Source organism: Xenopus laevis, chromosome 6L (assembly GCF_017654675.1).
Source record: "Xenopus laevis strain J_2021 chromosome 6L, Xenopus_laevis_v10.1, whole genome shotgun sequence".
Taxonomy (NCBI): domain Eukaryota; kingdom Metazoa; phylum Chordata; class Amphibia; order Anura; family Pipidae; genus Xenopus; species Xenopus laevis.
The window spans coordinates 130,125,625-130,148,502 of record NC_054381.1 but is presented as its reverse complement, the minus strand read 5'-3'; the positions used below and the strand labels follow the sequence as shown (position 1 = coordinate 130,148,502).

The window sequence follows — 22,878 nt, the reverse complement described above, 5'->3', positions numbered from 1 at the left end:
TTGTGTTAGCTAAGAAATTAAAGCAAATATCTGATTGGTTACTATAGGAGACTCTACTGGTGCAATTTCACCCATAAGTTTTCTAATCGACCGGTTAAATAGAATATGAGTACAGGTATAGGAGCTGTTATCCAGAATGCTCAGGACCGCATCGGGTTTTCTGGTTAACTGATCTTTCCGTAATTGGGATCTTCATACCTTAAATCCACTTGAAAATCAAATAAACTGGTTTGCTTCCAATAAGGATTAATTATACTAGAAAATCATGGAAACATTAAATAATCCCAATAGGCTGGTTTGCTTCCAATAAGGATTAATTATATCTTGGTTGGGATCAAGTACAAGGTATTGTTTTATTATTACAGAGAAAAAAAGGAAATAATTTTTAAAGATTTGGATTATTTGGATAAAATGGAGTCTATGGGAGATGGCAGTCCCGTAATTTTGAGCTGTCTGAATAACGGGTTTTCAGATGAGATCCCATACATGTACCATGAATTGTTAATAGAAAACAGGGTGCTTCTGATTCAGGTCACTGTTGCTGTATTCTTTGTGGCTGTGGATTCAGGTGTCTGTGTTACACCCTTAGTAATCAATAAAGCATAAAAGTGAATCAATCACAGCTCCAAGCAGTAGTTTTAAACTGCAAAATATTTATTAGCAGTGTTTGCGCACTACATGTTTCGGGCTGGGCCCTTTTTCAAGTGTGAATTGTTAATGCGCTCTTCTAATAATTGAGAACCTTCAGAGGCATACAGCCTCAACCAGGTTACAGAATTATAGATTTCACGTGTAGAGAAATCCAGCTTTATGAGAGATGTATTTTAATTGCTTAACGCCTAACTTTATATGAATCATGAATGTTCCAAAGACATTATTTTCTATCGTTTTATGTATGTTATTCTTATTCTTATTTTGTATTCTCCATTAGAATGGGGAGGCAAATAGGGGACCTGAGGAAGATAAAGATGCGAACAAGTCCGAAATCAGTTTGGTATTTGAAATTTCTTTAAAACGAAACCTTCCTCTGAGTTTCGAGGTAAGTTATATAGTTATAAATAGTTATAATAGTTATAAATTATATATTTATAGTTTTATATATATTTTTATATATATTTTTATATATATATATATATATATATATATATATATATATATATATATATATATATATATATATATATACAAATATTAATACAAGAGTCCTCTGCACTCAACCCATTATCAATATATTTAAGACAGAGACATTTTGTGCATACTGCTACTGAAAAATGCCTTACCCTTTAAACAAAACAGGGATTGTTTGTCCATATATTGCAATATATTTAAGCTGGCCAACTACGTCAAAGTCATCCCATATCTGGCCAGTCCTACGCTTAATTTTCATCTGATTCATTAAGAATTCAATTGCTTAATTATACATTTTACAAAGGGACTAAGTTTTACCTGCAACTTACTAGCTGCTTTCAAAGTAAAACTCCCAAACTTGGCTGCCCTTTTATTAGACACCAGTGGGATCACCTGACTATAGCTGGGAAGGGTGGGAGCTACAACATGGAACTGGTCACTGCTCCTGTATAACTATAACAAACAAGGGAAAGTTGTGCTCACCACTATTTTTTAAAACCTTTAGGCGGGGGTGCAATGAGGGTGTGACCACAAAATACATATAGTCAACTACAAGAGGTCCTCTGCACTCAACCCATTATCAATATATTTAAGACAGAGACATTTTGTGCATACTGCTACTAAAAAATGCCTTACCCTTTAAACAACACAGGGATTGTTTGTCCATATATTGCAATATGTATGTATGTATGTATGTATTTTCGTACCATGTATAACTATATTGTCTGAAAGATTTGTATCTCCAGCATTTTGGATTCATAGTTCATATAATGCTAGCTTAGAATCACATTAGGGTGCTAGTGGACATTATTTTCTATAGAATGCCTTAATAATCCGGAATAATGTTCTGCTGTGCTCAAATAAGTACATGGCATTAATTTGCATATCTAGCCATAAGCCGCTATTCTAAAGAGACTATGGATATGAGCAGAACTTTTAGCTGTACATACTGTTGAATATACAGAATAAGAAAAAATATATGTAATAGTTAAAGTAGACTGTTAAATGTATGGACCGCATCTTGTTAAATGGCCCATGTATGGTTTAATGCTTTGGCAGTAGTAAATGGGTGGGGATCATTAAAAGGCACTTTCATGAATGCATGGGCTATCTGCATAGAGCAAAGGGCAAAATGCACTATTCATTTCTGACAATGCAACATTTCACTTTGTTTCCCTAGAATTTGAATAGCTGCCCTTTGCTAAATAACTTGTGCTACAACTCACATGCATATTTTCCATTTTCCATATTTTTTTTTATTAGTATCAATTAAGGCATCAGTGTGTGATTCACTAGATGCAAGTTAGTTGCATAAGCAGATGCAGCACACACAGAGGCACGAGAGGGACAAGGCTGTGATCTTTGGGCCCTCAGGTGGCACTGCATTAAAAACAGGCACAATTCTGTGGTGGAAAAAGAACCATGAAGTTCATCATTGCATCCACAAATGCAAGTTAAAGCTCTACCATGCAAAGAAGAAACCATATATAAACATAATCTAGAAACAATGCTTCCTTCTCCGAGCCCAAGCTCATTTTAGATTGTCTGAGGCCAAGTGATGAATATGAAATTTTACATACTTTTTGGAAATCATGGGCACCACATTCTCTGGGCTAAAGAAAAGAAAGGCTTGCTATAAGAGCATAGTTTAAAAGCTAGCATCCATGATGATATGAGGGAGCATTAGTGCACACGGCATGGGTAGCTTCCATATCTGGGAAGGCACCATTAAATGGGCTGTTCACCTTTAAATTAACTCTTAGTATAATGTAGAGAGTGGTATTCTGAGACAATTAGCAATGGGTTTTCATGTTTTATTATTTGTGGTTTTTGAGTTATTTAGCTTTTTTTATTCAGCATCTCTCCAGTTTGCAATTTCAGAAATCTGGTTGCTAGGGTAAGTTGGGCCCTAGCAACCAGACAGACCGGGATATAAATAGGAAAAACCTGAATAGAAAGACAAGTAATAAAAAGTAGCAATAGCAATACGTTTGTAGCCTTACAGAGCATTTGTTTTTAGTTTTGGCGTCAGTGACCCCCATTTGAAAGCTGGAAAGAGTCAGAAGAAGAAGGCAAATAATTCAAAAACTGTATAATATAAATAATGAAGACCAATTGAAAAGTTGCTTAGAATTGACCATTCTATAACATATTAAAATTTAACTTAAAGTGATACTGACACTAAAAATACTAATCTACATTCAAAGTTACCTATAGGTCATGCTGATCTTTTTTCACTGATAGTTCTGCTGTTCTAAGTCATTGTTACGTGAAGTTCCTAAACCTGACTGTTTTGTCAACCTGACTGTCCCTTCTTAACCTGTCAGTTAGAGTTTCTAATGCTAACGGACTCCTGCTGCACAAATACAGTATGGCAGCCCCCTCACAGATGAACATGGGGGTAAGAAATGTAATGTAAAAGCACTAGGCAAATACTTTTATGGCAAAATTATAAACAGAATTCAAAGACAAAGCCACACTGCATTCTGCATGTATTACAACAGCATGGAATCAGGATGTTAAAATGGCCTGTCTGCATCCAGACCTGTTACCCACTGAAAACATTTCAAGCCTTGTGAAACTAGAAATTATGACCCCCGAACTGTTGAGCAACTGAAGCCTATATCAGGAAAGAATGGGACAACATTTCAATTCAAACATTACACCAATTGGTCTCCCAACGGTTACGGCAAGTTTTTAAAAGAAAAAGCGCCGCAGCTTAGTGGGAAACATGTCCCTATGCTAACTTTTTCGAAAAAGATGTTGCTGGCATCTCATTCAAAATTTTCCAGAAATCAAAATGTATCTGTTTCAACATCTAATATGTCTTTGTACTATTTACAACTAAGGGGCAGATTTATTAAGTGTCAAATTGAACATTAGAATTCTAATTTTCGAAAAAATGTTATGGTCAAAACTGTCAAATTCGGAATTATCCAAATTCGATTTAAGGTTTTTTTTTTGTTTTTTTTTTTTAAAAAAAAATAGATTTTCGAGATTTGTCATACTCTTAATAATTCAAATTCAACTATTCACCACCTAAAACATGCCAAATTCCTGTATAAGTCAATGGGAGAGGTCCAGGGGTCAATTTGGAGATGTTTGCAGCCTTTTTTTTTTTGGAGAAAAAACTCGAGTCGAGTTTGGTCGAATACTAATCCGATTTAGAGTTTTTGGGTCGATAAAATTAGTCCCGAGTTTTACATATTAAATTTTTAAATAAATTACCCCCCAATCGAATTTCAAGTTAAAAAAAAAAAATGAATTCAAAATTCGACCCTTGATAAATCTGCCTCTAAATATTGGGTTTTAATGATTTGCAAATCATTCTTTCCACTTTCTTATTTTCATTTTACACTATTTTTCAAAATGCAGTTGTTTAATGTTTAACAATCCTGAAGTCTCGAAATTTGCGTTATTTTAGAAAGTATATTTTAACATACCTGTACTTGGGGCATCATGAATATGTATTATCTATGGGTCTGTTATAAATAGCTGAGGTGGGGCTTTGTTTAGGTAACGGATAAAAGCTGACTTAACATATCAGAGCTGTAAAGACATATTCTACATCTTTTTCTTGAAAGGAATGCGTGTCTTGTTTTGCACTGTGGACTGTTACATTTATTTGCATTGTTCATTTCTGCCCTTTAGGTGATAAAGGAGAGTGGTCCACCTCATATGAAGAGTTTTGTCACAAGGGTGATGGTTGGAGAATTCACTGCAGAAGGTGAGGGAAACAGTAAGAAGCTGGCTAAAAGAAGAGCTGCCGCTGCTGTTCTACAGGAGCTCAGGAAACTACCACCTCTACCTGTGATTGAAAAGCCTAGAATTTACATAAAGAGGAGACCTAAGAACATAATTAAGGTATTTCTTATTCTTTTGGACCTCATTAGTGGCATATTAGTGATTTGCATCCCTGGCACGTTGATTGATAAAGAGACAGCTATCAAAATACATTGTTATTTGATGTTTTTAACATTAAAGTAACTATATACTGGCCATGGTATGTTTGGGTACCTAAACTGACCCCTAGGCTTTTACTGCAAATGCTTGTGCCAAAGCTTTTCTGCCAGCAGTTGCCTTAAAACCATACATTGTTCCAAACAATTACTGGCACAAGCGGTTTATTACATTTTGACCTTGTGGTTTTTAATACAGCACACATTGCTCATTGCCAGGCTTCATCCTGTAAAAAACAGTGTAAAATTTTTACATGTTTTTTTCCTAGTGACTTCCATCCGAAGCAATGTAAAATAACCATGCAAATCTGTTGTTCAAATGGTATAAAATTACACACACCTTGATAAATTCACCATTTATTTTACACAGCTTTTTACACTATTTTTTCCCAATTTTTTTTTTATACAGCATAATAAATATGCCCCATAGTGTACTGATGGCCGGAAACCAACTCAGGCACTATTATCCTTATTTCATTTTGAAATCTGACATGGGGCTAGACATATTGTCAGTTTCCCAGTTGCCCCCAGTCATGTGACTTGTGCTCTGAAAAAACTTCAGTCACTCTTTACTGCTGTACTGCAAGTTGGAGTGATATCACTCCCTCCCCCACCCCCCAACAGCCAAACAACAGACCAATGTGAATGTAACCAGATAGCAACTCCCTAATACAAGAAAACAGCTGCCTGGTAGATCTAAGAACAGCACTCAATGGTAAAATTCAGGTCCCACTGCTACACATTCAGTTACATTGAGTAGGAGAGACAACAGCCTGTCTGAAAGCAGTTCCATCCTAAAGTGCTGAAAAGTTTTTGAAAGCACATGACCAGGCAAAATGACCTGAGATGGCGCCTACACACCAATATTACAACTATAAAAAATACACTTGATGATTCAGGAATTAAATTTTATATGGTTAAGTGAATTATTTGCAGTGTAATTTAGAAATAAAAACTGCATCATAAAAATCATTCAACGGAAAAAAGAAAGAGATGCGGTACGCATCGGAGCTCACCCGGATCAGCTGTGTCTATCCAGTCGCAGCCATTACGAGACGCCGGTTACTTCATGCCGGTATCAACTACAAAATTCATCACACTCTCGCGTTTTCGGCGCAGATCCTGGACATCACTCGGACAACAGCGTTAGATGCAAAATTCAGGCTTTATTTCATCATACACACAGGTAAGGGTTTAGGTGGTGGGTGTGCACCTAACGCTGTTGTCCGAGTGATGTCCAGGATCTGCGCCGAAAACGCGAGAGTGTGATGAATCATAAAAATCATGACAGAATCCCTTTAAAGGAGAAGGAAAGCTTGCGAGGCAGTTTATTGCCTCGCCACAATTGTGCAAGATAGAATGCAGATTACAGCAGGGAGGGGAAGAGGAGCAAACGGAGCATGCTCAAGCCCCTGCCCTGGAGGTTAAGATGAAAGAAGGAATTGTGAAATACAAGCCCATGTGTACACAATAGAAGGAAAGAAATTAAGTTTTATCCTTTCCTTCTCCTTTAAAGGCTGTCCCTGCTTCCTTTGTCCATTGTCATTAACACCTAACACCTTTTTAATGATATGTAAAGAAAAAATAAATTAAGGTGGTTGAATCAAAAAAAGGATAAGTGAAAAAAAATCAAATACGTGTAGTCCTGCTGTTTCAACACACACCATCCGTCATGTGATAAATATTCGATTTGTAGAGATTAGAAATAGACCAGGAATCAGCAGTAATTTAATATAACATAAAAAGTCAGATGGCACACACTACAGCAATTGTGCTAAAACTTAAGTGATTTATTTAGATCTCCACACAATGTTTCGGAGGTACAAACTCCTTTATCAAGTACTCTCATCAAGTGCAATCCCATGAGACCACTTGATAAAGGAAGTTGTACTAAATCTAAATAAATCACTTAAGTTTTAGCACAATTGCTGAAGTGTGTGCCATCTGACTTTTTATGTTATATGGAATACTGGAACCAATTTAAGCAGCAAGGTTTCTGGATAGCACACCACGATAAGGAAGTGGCAGTCTCTTGAATTATTGTATGTTGCACATCAGCAGTACTTAAGCTGGCCATAGACGCAACGATCCGATCGTACGAATCGTGGATTCGTACGATTTTCGGAAAGTGTGTGGAGAGTCCCGTCATTTTTCGTCCGGCGGAGATCGGTCGTTTGGTCCATCGTACAGGTTAGAAAATTTCTGTCGCCTGCCGATAATATCTCTGCGTGTATTGCCGATCATACGATTTTCGAGGGGCAGAACATCGGCTGATCTGTTCTTTTACTACTTTATTTGATCGGAATGGTAAGACTTTGATCTGAATGGTTAGTGGCAGGTCGGGAGATGGGAAAGTCCGATCGTACGCTGATTCGTACGATCGGATCTTTGCGTCTATGGCCAGCTTAAGTCTGCAATCACCCTTTATTGGTGTATTCTCACTCACGACATGTTTCGGGAGCTAGTCCCTTTTTCAAGTGAAGACAAAATACCAATTAACACACTTTAAATCATAACCACACCCCCCACCTGGTGCACTAAATTGATGTTATTTAAAGTGTGTTAATTGGTATTTTGTCTTCACTCGAAAAAGGGACTAGCTCCCGAAACATGTCGTGAGTGAGAATACACCAATAAAGGGTGATTGCAGACTAAGTACTGCTGATTCCTGGTCTGTTTCTAATCTCTACAAATAGAAATTAAGGTGGATCTTTGGTCACTTTTTCCAGCACTTTTAAAAGCAGTGACTTAGCAGCTACTACACAAAGGTTATAGACTGGTTGCAACAGTTTGAGAAGAAAGTGACATCAATCCAGCATTGTATTGCCACCTCTACCATCGCCATCTCTACCAGGAGTAACCACTTCATGCCTATATGGGCTCCATGCCTATATGAGCCCCACTGATGCCAATTGTCAGTGGCATCAACATCCTTAGCTGGAACTCCATGGACTTTATCAACAAAGTGATGTTCATTGATGTTGCACTAATCACTATTTATCAACTTGCTTGAAAATGAAATGCGATTTGCAGTCAAGATTAGTCATATTTTCATGCTGCCATTGTGGGTTTAAATGCAATTTTTGATATGTATGCTCCTTAGTCGTTGCCCTAAATACTCTTGGAATCATGACTTATATGTTGACATTACCATATAGCTGCAACTTTTTTTATGAACTAATGGGTGGCCATGAATATACATAGTACTTCAAAGGGGAACTTGAACCAAATAAATCAGAAAACCACTGCTGCAGGAGATGTATGGTGCTTAATAGTTGCATGCAGAATAAAAATATATTGTGGAGAACTTCAGTTTGCTGTTCTGTTGAGGTCCAAGAAGAGAGTCAAGGGAATCAATACGGTACGTCACATTGTATTGATTTAAGAATATTTTGCATGCAAATATGTGACACCTACACTTACAGAGACATCAACCAAACACATTGTCTACAGTCATGAAGCTCTGTCTTATTCTGCAGAGCTGTACATGGTGCCAGTAGGACATTATGGACAGTGCACCCTGCATTGTGTAGGATTGTAGTCTGCTATAAGTTTACTATAATAATACCCAAGAGTGACATTTTCAAAGATAAATATTTTTCTTTCTTGGTAATGTTCCTTAAATTGTCTGTCCATTAGAGCTATTTAGTTTTCCACTTTTAGGGCTTATTAACCACACATGGTTTCTGCAGTGTATCTAAGGTGCCATCTGTGGGGAAAGTATTCTGTCTCCAAACTGCTGCTGTGGTTTTTCCATTGCCATAAAACGTCAGAGACCTTGGCAAGCAGCGCAGACTTTGCTGGGCACGTAGGAAAAATTCTTGGAAATTATAAACTATAAGGAATGCTACTGAAAAACTGTTGGAGATACCCAGCTTGGGGGCCCTCCAGCTGTTTTTTAGCTGGCACTCGAAGCTTCTTAGTCAGGCTTTGGGTACAATTGTATGCTGAGAATTGCATTGCATTGCTGATGGGACACCGATTATATATGTCAATGAGAACCTTAAAGTGACTGGTCTAAATAATTATGAGCTAATATTTATATGATGGTCGGTTCTTTGATCTCTTAAAGCCATTGTATGCATGCTTACGACATACTCCAAGACACTAAATTATTACTGGAAATTAAACTTATGTTTGTCACCCTGGCATCAGAGAGTAATCAATATGAGTATATAAGGTATATTTAAGTATGCACCTGTTATCGGCAAACATGTAGCATGTAAATACTGCATGAAAAGTCAGATAGACACATTATCCTCTCCTTATAGCAATTCTGTCACAGGGAAACTTGTTCCGCCCCCCAAATGCTTCAGTTAATAGTGCTGCTACAGCAGAATTCTGTATTGAAATCTGTTTTTCAAAAGAGCAAACAGATTTTTTTTAATGGGTAGCTATTGCAAAAATGAAAATGTAATATAAGCTTCAGCATACTGAAGTAAGAAACTTTGTAAATACAATCAATTAAATATGCTGTACTGTTCCTGAAATAATCAAGTTGATCTTCACTATCCCTCTCTCAGCATCTGTTTCTCTTCATTTTCTCTTCATGCAGCAGTTGGGTGTCAGACAATCACCGTTAGATCCAATTTATCTTATAAGGGGGTTCCTTTTCAACTGCAGTTTCTTAAGAAATTTTGATCCTTCTTTATTTCATCCATTAAAAAAGCTGTCAGCAATGGTACAGTACATTATATTACAGACTACTGACGCGTTTCGTGACCACAATGGTCACTTCCTCAGACTATGCTCCGTGGATATGACCATTGTGGTCACGAAATGCGTCAGTAGTCTGTAATATTATGCACTGTACCACTGCTGACAGATTTTTTTAATGGATGAAATAAAGAAGGAATATTTTATCACTATTTCTTGAGAATGTGTGGTTGATCCTGAGCTGTGAGTACTTTGGACGCTATTGCCGAGAGTGAGTGGCCGAGAACCCGCAAGTGATGTCGGGAGATTTGTTTGGTGAGCTCCTCTGTCGAATATTGGAACAGTGGGGGTTCCTTTTGCCTAGAAGATGTATTAGAGCTCACTCTATCAAAATCACCAGAAACGTGGTGTCTCTCTATATGCAAAATTTGTACAAAAAGCATTTATTTTGTTATATTTTGTTTGTACTGGAATCAGTAATTTGAATGAGCTCTGTTACATCTGTTACATCCCCCCCCCCCATAAGATATATTGGATCTAACTTTCAATGACTGACACCCAACTGCTTCATGAAGACAGAATGAAGAGAAACAGATGGTGAGAGAGATAGGGAACATAAACTTGATTATTTCAGAAACCATGCAGATTATTTAATTGATTGTATTTATAAAGTTTCTTATTTCAGTATGGTGAAGCTTATATTAAATTTTCTATCTCGTGATTATTCCCCTTTAAATATTTCATTTGGAAATATAACGTAGGGCTAGGCATATTGTTAGTTTCCCAGTTATCTTGAGTCATGTGACTTGCACTCTTATAAACGTCACTCACTCACCAGCAGCCTATATACAGAACAATGGAAAGGCAATCAAATAACAACTCCCTGACACAATATAACATCTTATTTCCAAACTATGAGAAGCATGAATCTGTTGGATTTTAGGATAAGCTTATCGCTTTCCATGGTGGGTCCAGGTGCTTATGCCCCAGACCTTCAGCAAAGAGGAGTAATTCACAGAAATTCAATGGCAGGCACCCAAAATTTAAATGATACAAAAAAAATCTTCATTTTACATTATGTATAAAAATAATCGCTGGTCCTTCCATGTTTGTTCAGTAACAGTTAAATTGCACCTGCATTTAAAGGATATTTTCGCACAGAGAGGAAAACGACTGCATTCAAGATGTAAGTGTTAGTATTACACTGAGCCACTGCAGATGTTGCGGTCACTTCAAGCACTGGTGGGTTGTGCAGGCAGTTAGATAGGGCAAGGCTTTTCCTCTTCACACCTCTAATTATTTTCTTAAGATGTTTCTTTGCATGAATGATAGCTGCGGCTTTAAAATTTCACTTTTTTTTGTTTTCCACTTTAAATGGCAGTGTAACACGTGTTCCACTGAATAGTTGCCATTGAAGTCATTTTTATTGCCAAATATTGGTTATTCAAGAAATAAAGAAAGCGCAAATTGCTTGCAGCAGCGGTTAAATGGAAACATTGCTACTGCCATTACTTCATAAACGTTTTATGCTATAATATGAGAGGAATAAACCAATAACATTTTTATCAGAGATGCTTTATATAAACTACTGTGTAAAGTATTATTTTTGGGGGAGAAATTAAATTGAAAATTATTTTTTGGAGGTGTGTGTCCTGGAATACGTTCAGGGGCAGTCTTCTAGTAATCATGTAGAATGTCTTACATAATGTCTAGTGCAGTTTTCTTATAATCTCCTTTCCCCTTTTAAAGGACCATTTTGTTTGATTTGCCACCAAGAAGAGAGGCTTGATTCACCAGCTAACAAAGGGGTGGTTCACCTTTAAGTAAAACTTGTGGGGGCAAATCCAGTAACCGGCAAAAATGCGCCAGCGACGGCTTTGCCGCCATTGCCACACTTCGCCAGGCGAAACACGTTGCCTGCGCCGAACGGTTGCGAAGTTGCTCTAGCGTTGGCTAATTTGCTTATGGCGGTATGTTACATTTCAATGGATGTATAAGTTGCAGCATTACACTACATAAGCCCAGGGAACCTTAAAAGAAAATAGAGTTGTTATATTGCCCTACACATGAGCCCAGTGTATAGTTTAGGTGCCATATGTAAGGAAATGTAGGGGGGAAGCCGGGTACCCTAAAAACAATTTACGATCTTTTGCAGCCTATCACCCTGAAAAACGGAAAAGTCGCCAGCGTTTTTGGGGACTTAGAAAAAGTTTAAAAACTTTTTTTGAGGTCCTATCTACTCTATTGCACTTCACCTGGTCTGAGGTGGCAAAGGCAAGTCTTGCGCAAGAGGCAATGTTCATTAAAATCCACATATTAGTGATTTTGCGTAGTTACGTCCATTCGCCAGAGCGAAAATTTGCCTGGCTTTAAGTGCAAAGTAGCGCTACAGTCGCTAGCGAATTTAGGCCAGCGCCCGTTAGCAAGTCGGCGAATTCCTGAAATGACGTCACTCTGGCGAATTTTCGCCAGTGTTAGCAACTTCGCCCTTAAGTAAATTTCCCCCTTAGTATGTTATAGGATGTCAATTCTAAGCGAATGTTCAGTTGGTCATCATTATTTTCTATAGTTTATAGCTTTTCACTGACTCCATCTAATAAACAAATGCTCTGTAAGGTTAAAATTGTATTGTTATTACTACATTGTATTGCTGCTCTTTCAGGCCTCTCCTATTCATACCCCAGTCTCTTATTCAAATCAATGCATGGTTGCTAGGGTAATTTGGACTCTAGCAACCCGATTGTTGAAATTGCAAATTGGAGAGCTGCTGAATATAAAGCTAAATAATTCAAAAACTTGAAAGAATATCACTCTGCACATCATATTAAAAGTTTATTTAAACTGTGAACATCCACTTTAATTTCCAGCAGGCAATGCACCACCTTTCTAAAATATTGATGTCTTCCCTTTATTAGGTGAGAGCCTGAAGTGGTACTTTGCAATGGCAGAGACTAGGTTTTTTTTGAGTACATTCACTTTAACAATTGTAATACTCTAGATTTTAACATGTGTAATGTTATATAATAAAGATTTGTTGTGCAGATATGGGATCTTTTATCTGGAAACAAAATATCTAAAAAGCTAAGTTACGGGAAGGCCATCTCTCATACTGTTGATGTTAAAAGAACAGTCTTGCTCCTGATAACAACTAAGCTGCAGGAATCCATATTGGCAGCAAAATAATCCTATTGGGTTTAATTGTTTAAATCATTTTGAGCAGACTTCGGGTATTGTGATCCAAACTGCAGGTGCCCTGCATTAAATGATAGATCCTATACCTGTAGTTCATTCACTATGCTCATATTTACTTTTTGTTTTCTTAGGGTTTTAACTCAAACAGCATTGGTAAGGGCAAACTTGATACTAGACCATAATTAACATGGATGTATACTGTAAAGAACTTATCAGTTTGTATACTTTTAGCTGCCACTTGAACATATTGAGGCAATTGCTTGTTTCTTAGCTGCAGTGTTGTACTGCCTTTCAAGTCTGCTTCACTCTGCCCGTCCTACAATATTCGCCCCCTATTAAACCAGTTTCTTTAATTTACTAAATAAAAATCCCCACCTATATTTTTATTCTCTTTGCTATTTCACTGAAGATTCAAATTAGTTTACAGCTTTCCACCCAAAAACATATACTTGCATAATGAAAGAAAACGTAATTCTAAGCCACTTTCCAATATATATTAATTAAAAACGTTCAACGGTTTTAAAATGGTTTCAAAAAATGTAAAATTGCAAGACTTCAGTATTTTTCAGAATACAGGTATAGGATCAGTCATCTGTTATCCAGAAATCTCCAAATTGAAGCCATAAATTATCCAAATAATCCAATTTTTTAAGAATTATCTCCCTTTTCTCTGTAATAAAAAAGTCACCTTGTACTTGATCCAAACTAAGATATAATTAATCCTAAACCAGCCCATTGGGTTTATTTAATGATTTTCTATTAGACTTAAGGTATAAAGATCCAAATAATGAAAAGATCTGATATTTTGACAACCCCAAGTCATGAGCATTCTGGATAAAAGGTTCCCATTCTTGTACAAATAAATTATCTCCCTTTTCTCTGTAATAAAAAAAGTCACCTTGTACTTGATCCAAACTAAGATATAATTAATCATAAACCAGCCTATTGGGTTTATTTAATGATTTTCTATTAGACTTAAGGTATAAAGATCCAAATAATGAAAAGATCTGATATTTTGACAACCCCAGGTCACATGCATTCTGGATAAAAGGTTCCCATTCCTGTACAAATAAATTATCTCCCTTTTCTCTGTAATAAATCCTAAACCAGCCTATTGGGTTTATTTAATGATTTTCTATTAGACTTAAGGTATAAAGATCCAAATAATGAAAAGATCTAATATTTTGACAACCCCAGGTCATGAGCATTCTGGATAAAAGGTTCCCATTCCTGTACAAATAATGGCATTCAGTGAGTCAAATACAAAAGGCAATCATCCATGTTGTTTATATACCGATGTGTAATAAGCTATAAGTGGGAGGAATAAACTCATAAGGGTCATGGTCGAAAATTACATAAAGTAATTTTAAATTACAGTCCCTTGGCTACAGAAGATTAAAGGGGTAATTCACCTTTAGATTAACTTTTATTATGACGTAGACGTTGATATCCTGAAACAATTTATAATTGGTCTTAATATTTTTATGGATTTTTAGCTATTTAGCTTTTTGTTCAGCAGTTCTTCAGAGGTATTTCAGCAGTTGACTGGTTGCTAAGTCTGAGTATAGGAGGGGAACTGAACAGGAAAATCTGTGATAAAAAGTAATAACAATACAACTGTAGCCTCACAGAGCAATCGTTTTTGGCTGCCGGGGTCAGTGACTGCTATTTGAAAGCTGAAAGGAGGTAGAGGTGGAAGACGTATAAAAAAAAAGGTATAAAAGAATAAATAATGAAGACCAATTGCAAAGTTGCTATGAATAGGCGATTTTATAACATACTAAAAGTTAACCCAAAAGTGAAACTTGGCAGAACAGCCACACAACTGAGGGAGTTTATAAAATTCCATTATCCTTTCTGGTGCAGTGTTTGAATTTATGTCTCCTCTCGTGGACTATGTATTTGCTGTAATTTTAGTCAATCGCATTAATATTATTGTCTCAGCATTTTTACATTTCTAAAATTGTTGCGAAAGCCTGCGGTGCTTAAGCCTGTCATTTGCAGGAGAGTGGGAGGAAATTGAATGTTTCTTTAAGACATTGTATAACAGTTCATTTTCTGCAATTAAAGCCAAGCAGGACATGATTTACAAAGAAAGCGACACAAGGTTGGGTCAGCGTTTCAGCTCCAGAAGTTAACCCGTTTTTCATTTTAATGAGACTCCCTACTAAATGTCGCATAATAATTGCAGTGTGTCTTCTGCTGCAACCTGCCCCTAAAGAAATACTTGTGTAATGGGTCCGCAAAGAATGTTGGCAGCGCTGGCTTGTAATGGCGTGTCATGGCGAGATATATGGCCCACTAACAAACCCATAAAAAAGTCCATAAAACAGACATTAGCAAATTTACTGAAGTCTTCCTGGTCATTTACATTGAATTACAAGCAAAGCTTACAGACGGCTAAGGCTACATTCAAGTTGTTTTAGAGGCTTGTCATTGGGAAAGGGAGAATTTACAATGCCATTTAAAAGTCAGTGATCTATTCCCTGTGCAGAACTTGGCTGCAAGCTTGGAAAACCTCCAACAACAAAAAAAGTCTCAACTGCTTTGCCGAAGTCTGGTTCTCATGCAGATTTAATTTGATAGAAATTCATTGTTTCCTGTTTAAAAATACTGTTATCATTAGAAAGCAGAAAAATTCCTATTCTCTCAGTGCTGCTAATGCATCTGACCTCCAGCGGCCTTTCCGCTTTGATGCTGGCTTCCTTCCCTGACCAAATTCCCATCTCTCTCTCACCTCCTAAAATTGTCTTCCACCACCGCATTCTTTCTCTCAGGTTTACATGATAGCAATGCTGTAGTGTTCTTGCACGCATCATATTTCAGATGGCCATTGATGGGAAAGTGAGGGCCTCGTCGCATTTTGAATATTTTTCCCCTTCCTCAGGGATTTTTACCTATAGTAACTATATTCAGAAATATAGTTCCAGGTTTTCATTCTGGTTTTTAGTTTCATGTACGGAGTAAACAGCTATGCAGCAAATTGTTCCATGATATGGCTGTGTCCAAGTAGGGTTGCACCAATGGCAACTTTGTCCCTTCAATTTCTTGGGGCAACGACAGACTGCATATTTTTAACAGGCTGAAAGAAGCAGATCTGCTTCATGCCTCATCTAAGATCCGTCTGCTTTAGCATTTTCGGGCCGACCTCTGCACCGATCTGCTGAGTGTGACTGCACGTGAGCGGATCTTATTAAAATCAATAAAAATGGGGCATGGAGCGGATCCACTTCTCTCTGCTTGCAGATAATTTGCAAGCTGAGAGCAGCAGAGCCTAAACTCCATCTGCTTTTGTCCTTAACTTATTCTACATCTTAACTTATTCTGCCTAAAGCTCAGCAATTTTGAGGATTGTGTTTGTTTTGGTTAGAGAGGGTTGAAATGCCCTATTAGGTGCAAGACACATTGGGTTCAAGTTTCCATAGAACCATAACCATGTGCAGCTCTCAAAGTTCCATATGAAAATTTTAATTCAGTCTTTCGCTCGATCTGAATACACAACTGAATATACTCCATAAATAAGTTTGCAGCTGTAAGTAGTAGACGACACTTCATTGGTGTTTTGCTGCATGCATGCTTTTGCCCAACACCATATTGCTAAGGGCAGTTAGCTCATCACTTTCTGGAAAGAATAGAAAAGGGAGTGTGCAATCAAACATTGAGGTAAGTACTTCCCCCTAAATCAGTGTCTTTTTTTTTTTTTTAAACCTGCACACAAAAGCCTATAGTGACATTTTACTATATGCTTTTCAGTGGAGAGCAAAGCATTAATTAAAGAATTTACTTGTGCGACATTGTAGTTTATCCATAGGAATTGATACATTTTGCAAATGAAGTAACAAGGTATTTACATTTATTCCACAGGCTTCCCCAGAATATGGACAAGGGATGAATCCTATCAGTCGACTGGCTCAGATTCAACAAGCTAAGAAAGAAAAGGAACCAGAGTATGTTTTACTTTCAGAAAGGGGCATTCAGCGCAGAAGAGAGTTCATTATGCAGGTATTAAGATGTCAGAATTGTATTATGCCTTATCCCTTGTGAAAAATGACCAGTAACAGGCTACACTTTGCTTTAAAGTCAGTAACATAGTAAGTTAGGTTGAAAAAAGACACGTCCATCGAGTTCAACCGTTTGACTGAACATCTGAAGCCTCTCCAATTTGCTTCAGATGGGGAAAAAATCCTTCCTGACTCCAAAATGACAATCGGAGTCCCTGGATCAACTTGTACTATGAGCTATCTCCCATAACCCTGTATTCCCTCACTTGCTAAAAAAACCATCCAACCCCTTCTTAAAGCTATCAAATGTATCAGCCTGTACCACTGATTCAGGGAGAGAATTCCACATGTTCACAGCTCTCACTGTAATAAACCCCTTCCGAATATTTAGGCGGAACCTCTTTTCTTCTAATCGGAATGGGTGACCTTGTGTCAACTGGAAAGACCTACTGGTAAATAAAGCATTAGAGAGATTATTATATGATCCCCTTATATATTTATACATAGTTATCATATCATATCATATCACACCCCTTAAGCGCCTCTTCTCCAGAGTGAACATCCCCAATTTGGCCAGTCTTTCCTCATAGCTAAGATTTTCCATACCTTTTACCAGCTTAGTTTCCTAATACAATAATGTCCTGTTGAGATGGAGACTAAACTGTACGGCATATTCTAGATGGGGCCTTACGTGTGCTCTATACAGTGGAAGAATGACCGCTTCCTGCCATGAATCTATGCCCCTTTTAATTCAGCTCAAGACCTTATTTGCCCTTGATGCTGCTGACTGGCATTGCTTGCTACAGCCAAGTTACTCATCTACAAGGACTCCAAGGTCCTTTTCCATAATGGAGTCAGTCTGGATGTTACTTTGTGTACTGTTATTTAATTCAAGGATACACGGAAATTACTTTAACAGTGGTTACCATAACTTGGACATTACTGGCTTAGTATATCTACTCACGTCTACCAACAGAATTAAAGTAACAAGAGGATCTTTTAATTTATCCTGACTGGGTCCCAAAAGAAAGCCTTTCAGATCTTGGAAATCAGGTTCTGTGTGTTATTTGCATCATACACCCGACTTGTTTCAGCTAGCCATACACGGGTACCTCCAGACCTGTCTTCAGTTTAATGGCCCATGTATGGGGGCCCTTATGACATTTTGCTGATTTTCTGCCAGATATCTATCAGACGGTTTTGAAAATCCTGTCTGGCAAAAAATACACTGGCATCTTCAGCCCCAAGGCACAAGAAGCCATTTTTAAAAACCGTTGCTTTGTGTTGGTTGTAAATGTGCCCAGTTATGTGCTAAACGTAACTGGTTAAATCCTGTTGAATAAATTATCATTCTAGTTCTTTGTAGGCCATAGTACTCTAAGCCTTTATAAAACATAGGTTGATTTATTAAAAGGATTCATTGGAAGTTCTTTAATGTATGCTTTGTTCAGTAATGTGCTGCAAGCTAAGCAGAAGTCCTTGGCCTCGGTGATAAATGAGTTGCACTCATGAGTGCCAACTTCATTCCCATGGTTGAAAGTTACAAATTTGTAACTTGTATTTGTCTAAAACAAGGTCCCCTGAAGCTTCTCAGTACAGGATGGGTACCGTTATTCAGAAACCTGCTATTTAGAAAGCTCCAAATTACAGGAAAGCCATCTCCCATGATGAATGATTTAATAATAAACAGTACCTTGTATTTGATCCAAACTAAGATATAATTAATCCTTATTGGAAGCAAAACCAGCCTATTGAGCTTAACTAATGCTTGAATTATTGCTTAGTAAAATTAAATTATAAAGATCCAAACTACAGAAAGAACCTTTATCTGGAAAACCCTAAGTCATAAACATTCTGGATTACAGGCTCCATACCTGTAATGGAAACTGTGCTGTTATGCCTATTGCTGTCTATCCATGCAGAGCATTCAGTGGTGAAACGGATATAAAAGGGATGCGATGGAAGGTAAACTGGGAATAACAAATGTAGGTGTAATTAGTTATGGATCTGAAGTGCACCAAGCTAGTCTGCTGGAATAGAAAAAAAAAAGCAAAAGAGTGCCCTGTTGAGTGGTATGAAGAGAAGGCCTGGTGCATTGTGGGCAAAAACACAATCTTTCCTCTCCTTTTCTGTTTTATGTAATGATAAATAATATTGAATTTTACCTTATGTGCAAAATGACTCGAGGGAAACTAGTGTAAAGATTAGAAGTGTTCATGAATGTGAAATTACTGGGAGGGAAGTTGCTTATTATCATATCAATAAAACATTGCCACATATATCCCCTTGATAAGACTTTGATTTGAGTGTTATGTAATATCTAGGATACATTTAGAGACTGGAAGCTAAATATCCCATGGGCTTACGTGGGCTGACCAAGATGGTCAGACAGTAGATGCAGTCACTTTATCAGCTCCAAGTTCTTTCTTAAGAAAGTGAACAGAAGTAATGCAATTTTATACAAGTGGGTAGCATATGAAGTAGGGGTTTTTCTACTTGCATATTCTATGTTGTGAAAGTTATGCAAGTTAAACAAATTACAGCTGCGTTGCATAATTACTTGTGAAGTTACGGCAAAACGTACACAATTTACGTAAAAACTGCCCTGATTTGCCTAGAAACTTAAGGAACGCAGTAAGTAGAGAAGCGTGGCAGGGAAAATTCCACCAATGAACTGACTGACTTAGTAGCCCAAACGTTGGCTAATTATAGCTATATACTTATTGGAATGAGATAGACTTAATAGACTTCTCTGGAAGAAAACAATTCACCTCCTGTTTGTTTTTATTTTTTAAGTGAGCAGGTGTTCTATATAATAAAACATTTAAATCTTTATAATAATTAAGACATGCATTACTCTTTTTTTCAGAACTTATACCAACTTTGCATCCAAAAAGTGTTTATTTGACAGTATATATCTGTGTATACATGCAGTATCCATAGAGTAAAGGCATTACAGTATTATATTTTTTACATTGTATAGCATGTCTGTTCATTGATATAAAATGAAGTCCACATGGCCATGAATTCAAGCCATGAATTTTTTATTTATCTGATTTTTTTTTAGGTCAAGGTTGGTGAGGAAGCAGCCACAGGCACAGGTCCCAATAAGAAAACTGCAAAGAGAAATGCTGCAGAAGCCATGTTGCTGCAGCTTGGTTATAAAGCCTCTTCCCCTGTTGTTGAGAAGTCTGGAAAGGTAAAATGAGTTGTTTTGGGAAACCGCCTATAAAACTGACAATAAATTTCAAGTCCAACAAACCCCATTGCGAAAGCATACATTTAAAATGTTTAAAGTGGCATGCATAGAAATGTTTTTAGCAGACTGGGTACTCATGAGTTTTGATGGTACAAAATAAGTTAATGGAGAAGGAAAGGCGTAATCATTATTAAAAACATGCACAGTGATGGACATGGGTTACAAATTTCTCTGTAGTACATGTTATTTAACATACGGAGCACTAATAGGCATACTTGCTTTTTTTCTAGGCTGCAGCTAAATGGGGGATACCTGGGTCATTGATATGTATAATTTGTATGATGTTCTGTGGTATATGATGGTGCTATATCAATAAAGCACTATAATACCGTAAGTCTCGAAAGAAATTCAATTGTTTTTTTCTTACTCTTGTAGCGAGGGGAAACTCCAGACTGGGATGAGCAGAATTCTGGGAATGCTGATCAAACAAGCAGTAAGTTATTTTTCTCTATTTTTCCTTTGAGTTCTTGTTGTAGTTGTCACGTAAAACCTGTTGGCACAGAATATTGCACAGAGTTGCATAGTATATAGAGAATCCTGAAATATTAGGTTCCCATAGATTACAGCCTACACTATATGAAATAATTATAGAGAAGGATCATGCTAAAAAAAGAAACATTTTATGAGGGTTGGAGCAGGGAGAAAGGCATAAACATTTTCTTACAGCCGGTCTTTATCTAAAGAATAAGGCATTGTGTGCCAAGGTGTACTGGCCTTCCTTTTAATTCAAGATATCCTTAAAGCTAACCACATAGTACAAAAGGGTGAGATCAGGTTTCTCATAAAACTGCAGATCACATTTTCTCTTGTGCTGAGATTTGGGTTTCTCATTTAGGTTTTGCTGGAAATGTCTGTATTTTTTACCCATTAGAGTTGTCTTATGACTGCAACGTTTTATAGGGGAAGAAATCTGCCGTGCAATTACACACTGATCTAATACCTAATCTACTTTGTAACTTTAATTCAGGAATATTGCATTAACTAACATAATGTGTATTCAGTAGGATACAGAAAGGAAATGTCCAATTAGTTTTTTGTATAACTAAAGAAAATATAGTTTTAAAGGGGTTGCTCACTTTCCAAACACTTCTTTGAGTTCCGTTGTTTTCACCAGAAATAAAGACTTTTTTTCAATTATTTAAATATAATTGGTACTTAAAGCAATATCTGTCTGGCTGATGAGCGTTTAGCAGAAACCAGCTGATTTACAGACCTGGAAGAGAACTATCTTTGAAGAGTCAGAACCAGGAGTGAGTGCAGAGAATAAAAAGGTCTAAACAATTGCCACTTTCAACTGTAGATAAATGTAATAATACATAATAATAACAGTGTTGGACTGAGCTACCCAGTGCTCACCACCTGGTCCTTGCTGCATAGAAATCCTCCACCCTTGCCTGCCTCATTTCCACCTCTCTACATATTTCTCACCTCTCCGCACCAAACCACCCTCCTCTTCTACTTACTCCCTTCTGTCTATCTGGCTGAACCTCCAGTGAAAAATAATAAGCCATGCATTCCACAGTGGAACACACAGCCATCTTTAATTTTATGTTTATCTTTCCCAAGTTTCATGTTGGTGGCTGACCAGCAGGCCCAATAGAATCGGGGCCCAGTCTGACCCTGAAAAAAAAATTAAACCATTGCCAGAAGTAGGGATAGGCAAAAAAGGATCATGCCTAGGGTGGGGGGGGGACGCGATTGAGTACAGGGGTCTTCCCAGGGCACCCTTTTGGTTTGACCTGACACTGCTTTACACCACAACACTATTATTTTTTTTTTTTTAGAATGTTGCTTAGAATTATATTTTCTTTCATTATTCAAAAACAGTCTGTGGGTGGACATCCATCACCTTTAAGAAAAAATGTATGAAGGCTTTTATACAAGTATATGCTTGACCGCTGAAATTGAAAATGTCTGAGGTTGATAGCACAGTTTCTGTTATGAATCAGGGTAGAAACATAAAACAGCCACCTGTATTCTCTGAGTATAACTTTATATGATTAAACACTTCAATCCAGAGCCCTAATTAGATTATTTCATTAAAAAACATTGCTCAGTTCAGTTTTTTATTCATTGCAATAGAGCAACAAGCTTTTATTTCCAGGTCTCAGTATGGATATCCAAAATGTCTGTCAGTAATGACCATATCAGATGCTGTGTTCATTGTGTTGGACAGTTCTTCAACTTCTTATTGCTTAAACTTGACATCAGCCTGTGTAGATGCCAGATGGCTTTAATACTCTTTATTTTGCTTCATTATGTTGGAATGGCAGAAAAGCTTAAATAATGGGAATTCTTACATCTATAACTATTATAAATGCGCAGAATGGATCTATCTCAGCAACTTGGACTTCTTTGACACTTGCACTTTCACCTTGCCAATAAAATTAACTGTGAGCTTTGTTTAATCATACTTTACCTGGGTTCTCCTGTATTTGTATGTGTGATTATTCACAGCCAAATTATCTGCTGATCATATGCAGATTCATTGACAGGACTGCTATATCATTTGCGCCAATCTGTATTGGTATTTCTTTATTTCCATGTCCTTAACCCATCATATACAGGTATGGGACCCTTTATCTGGAAACCCATTATCCAGAAATCTCTGAATTATGGAATGGCCATCTCCGATAGACTCCATTTTAATCAAATAATTCACATATTTCCTTTTTCTCTATTA

At 37.1% G+C, this 22,878-nt stretch overlaps 1 protein-coding gene across 8 annotated transcripts in view; it reads left to right on the top strand.

The window, feature by feature from the left end:
* The window catches only part of stau2.L (staufen double-stranded RNA binding protein 2 L homeolog), a 144,383-nt gene that overhangs the window by 52,713 nt on the left and 68,792 nt on the right, over positions 1-22,878 (top strand). For all 8 annotated transcript variants that reach the window (XM_041565484.1, XM_041565488.1, XM_041565487.1 and 5 more), the window contains 5 exon segments: positions 932-1,039; positions 4,780-4,992; positions 16,800-16,937; positions 20,004-20,135; positions 20,571-20,628. In XM_041565484.1, the coding sequence (XP_041421418.1) occupies positions 932-1,039; positions 4,780-4,992; positions 16,800-16,937; positions 20,004-20,135; positions 20,571-20,628 (649 nt within the window).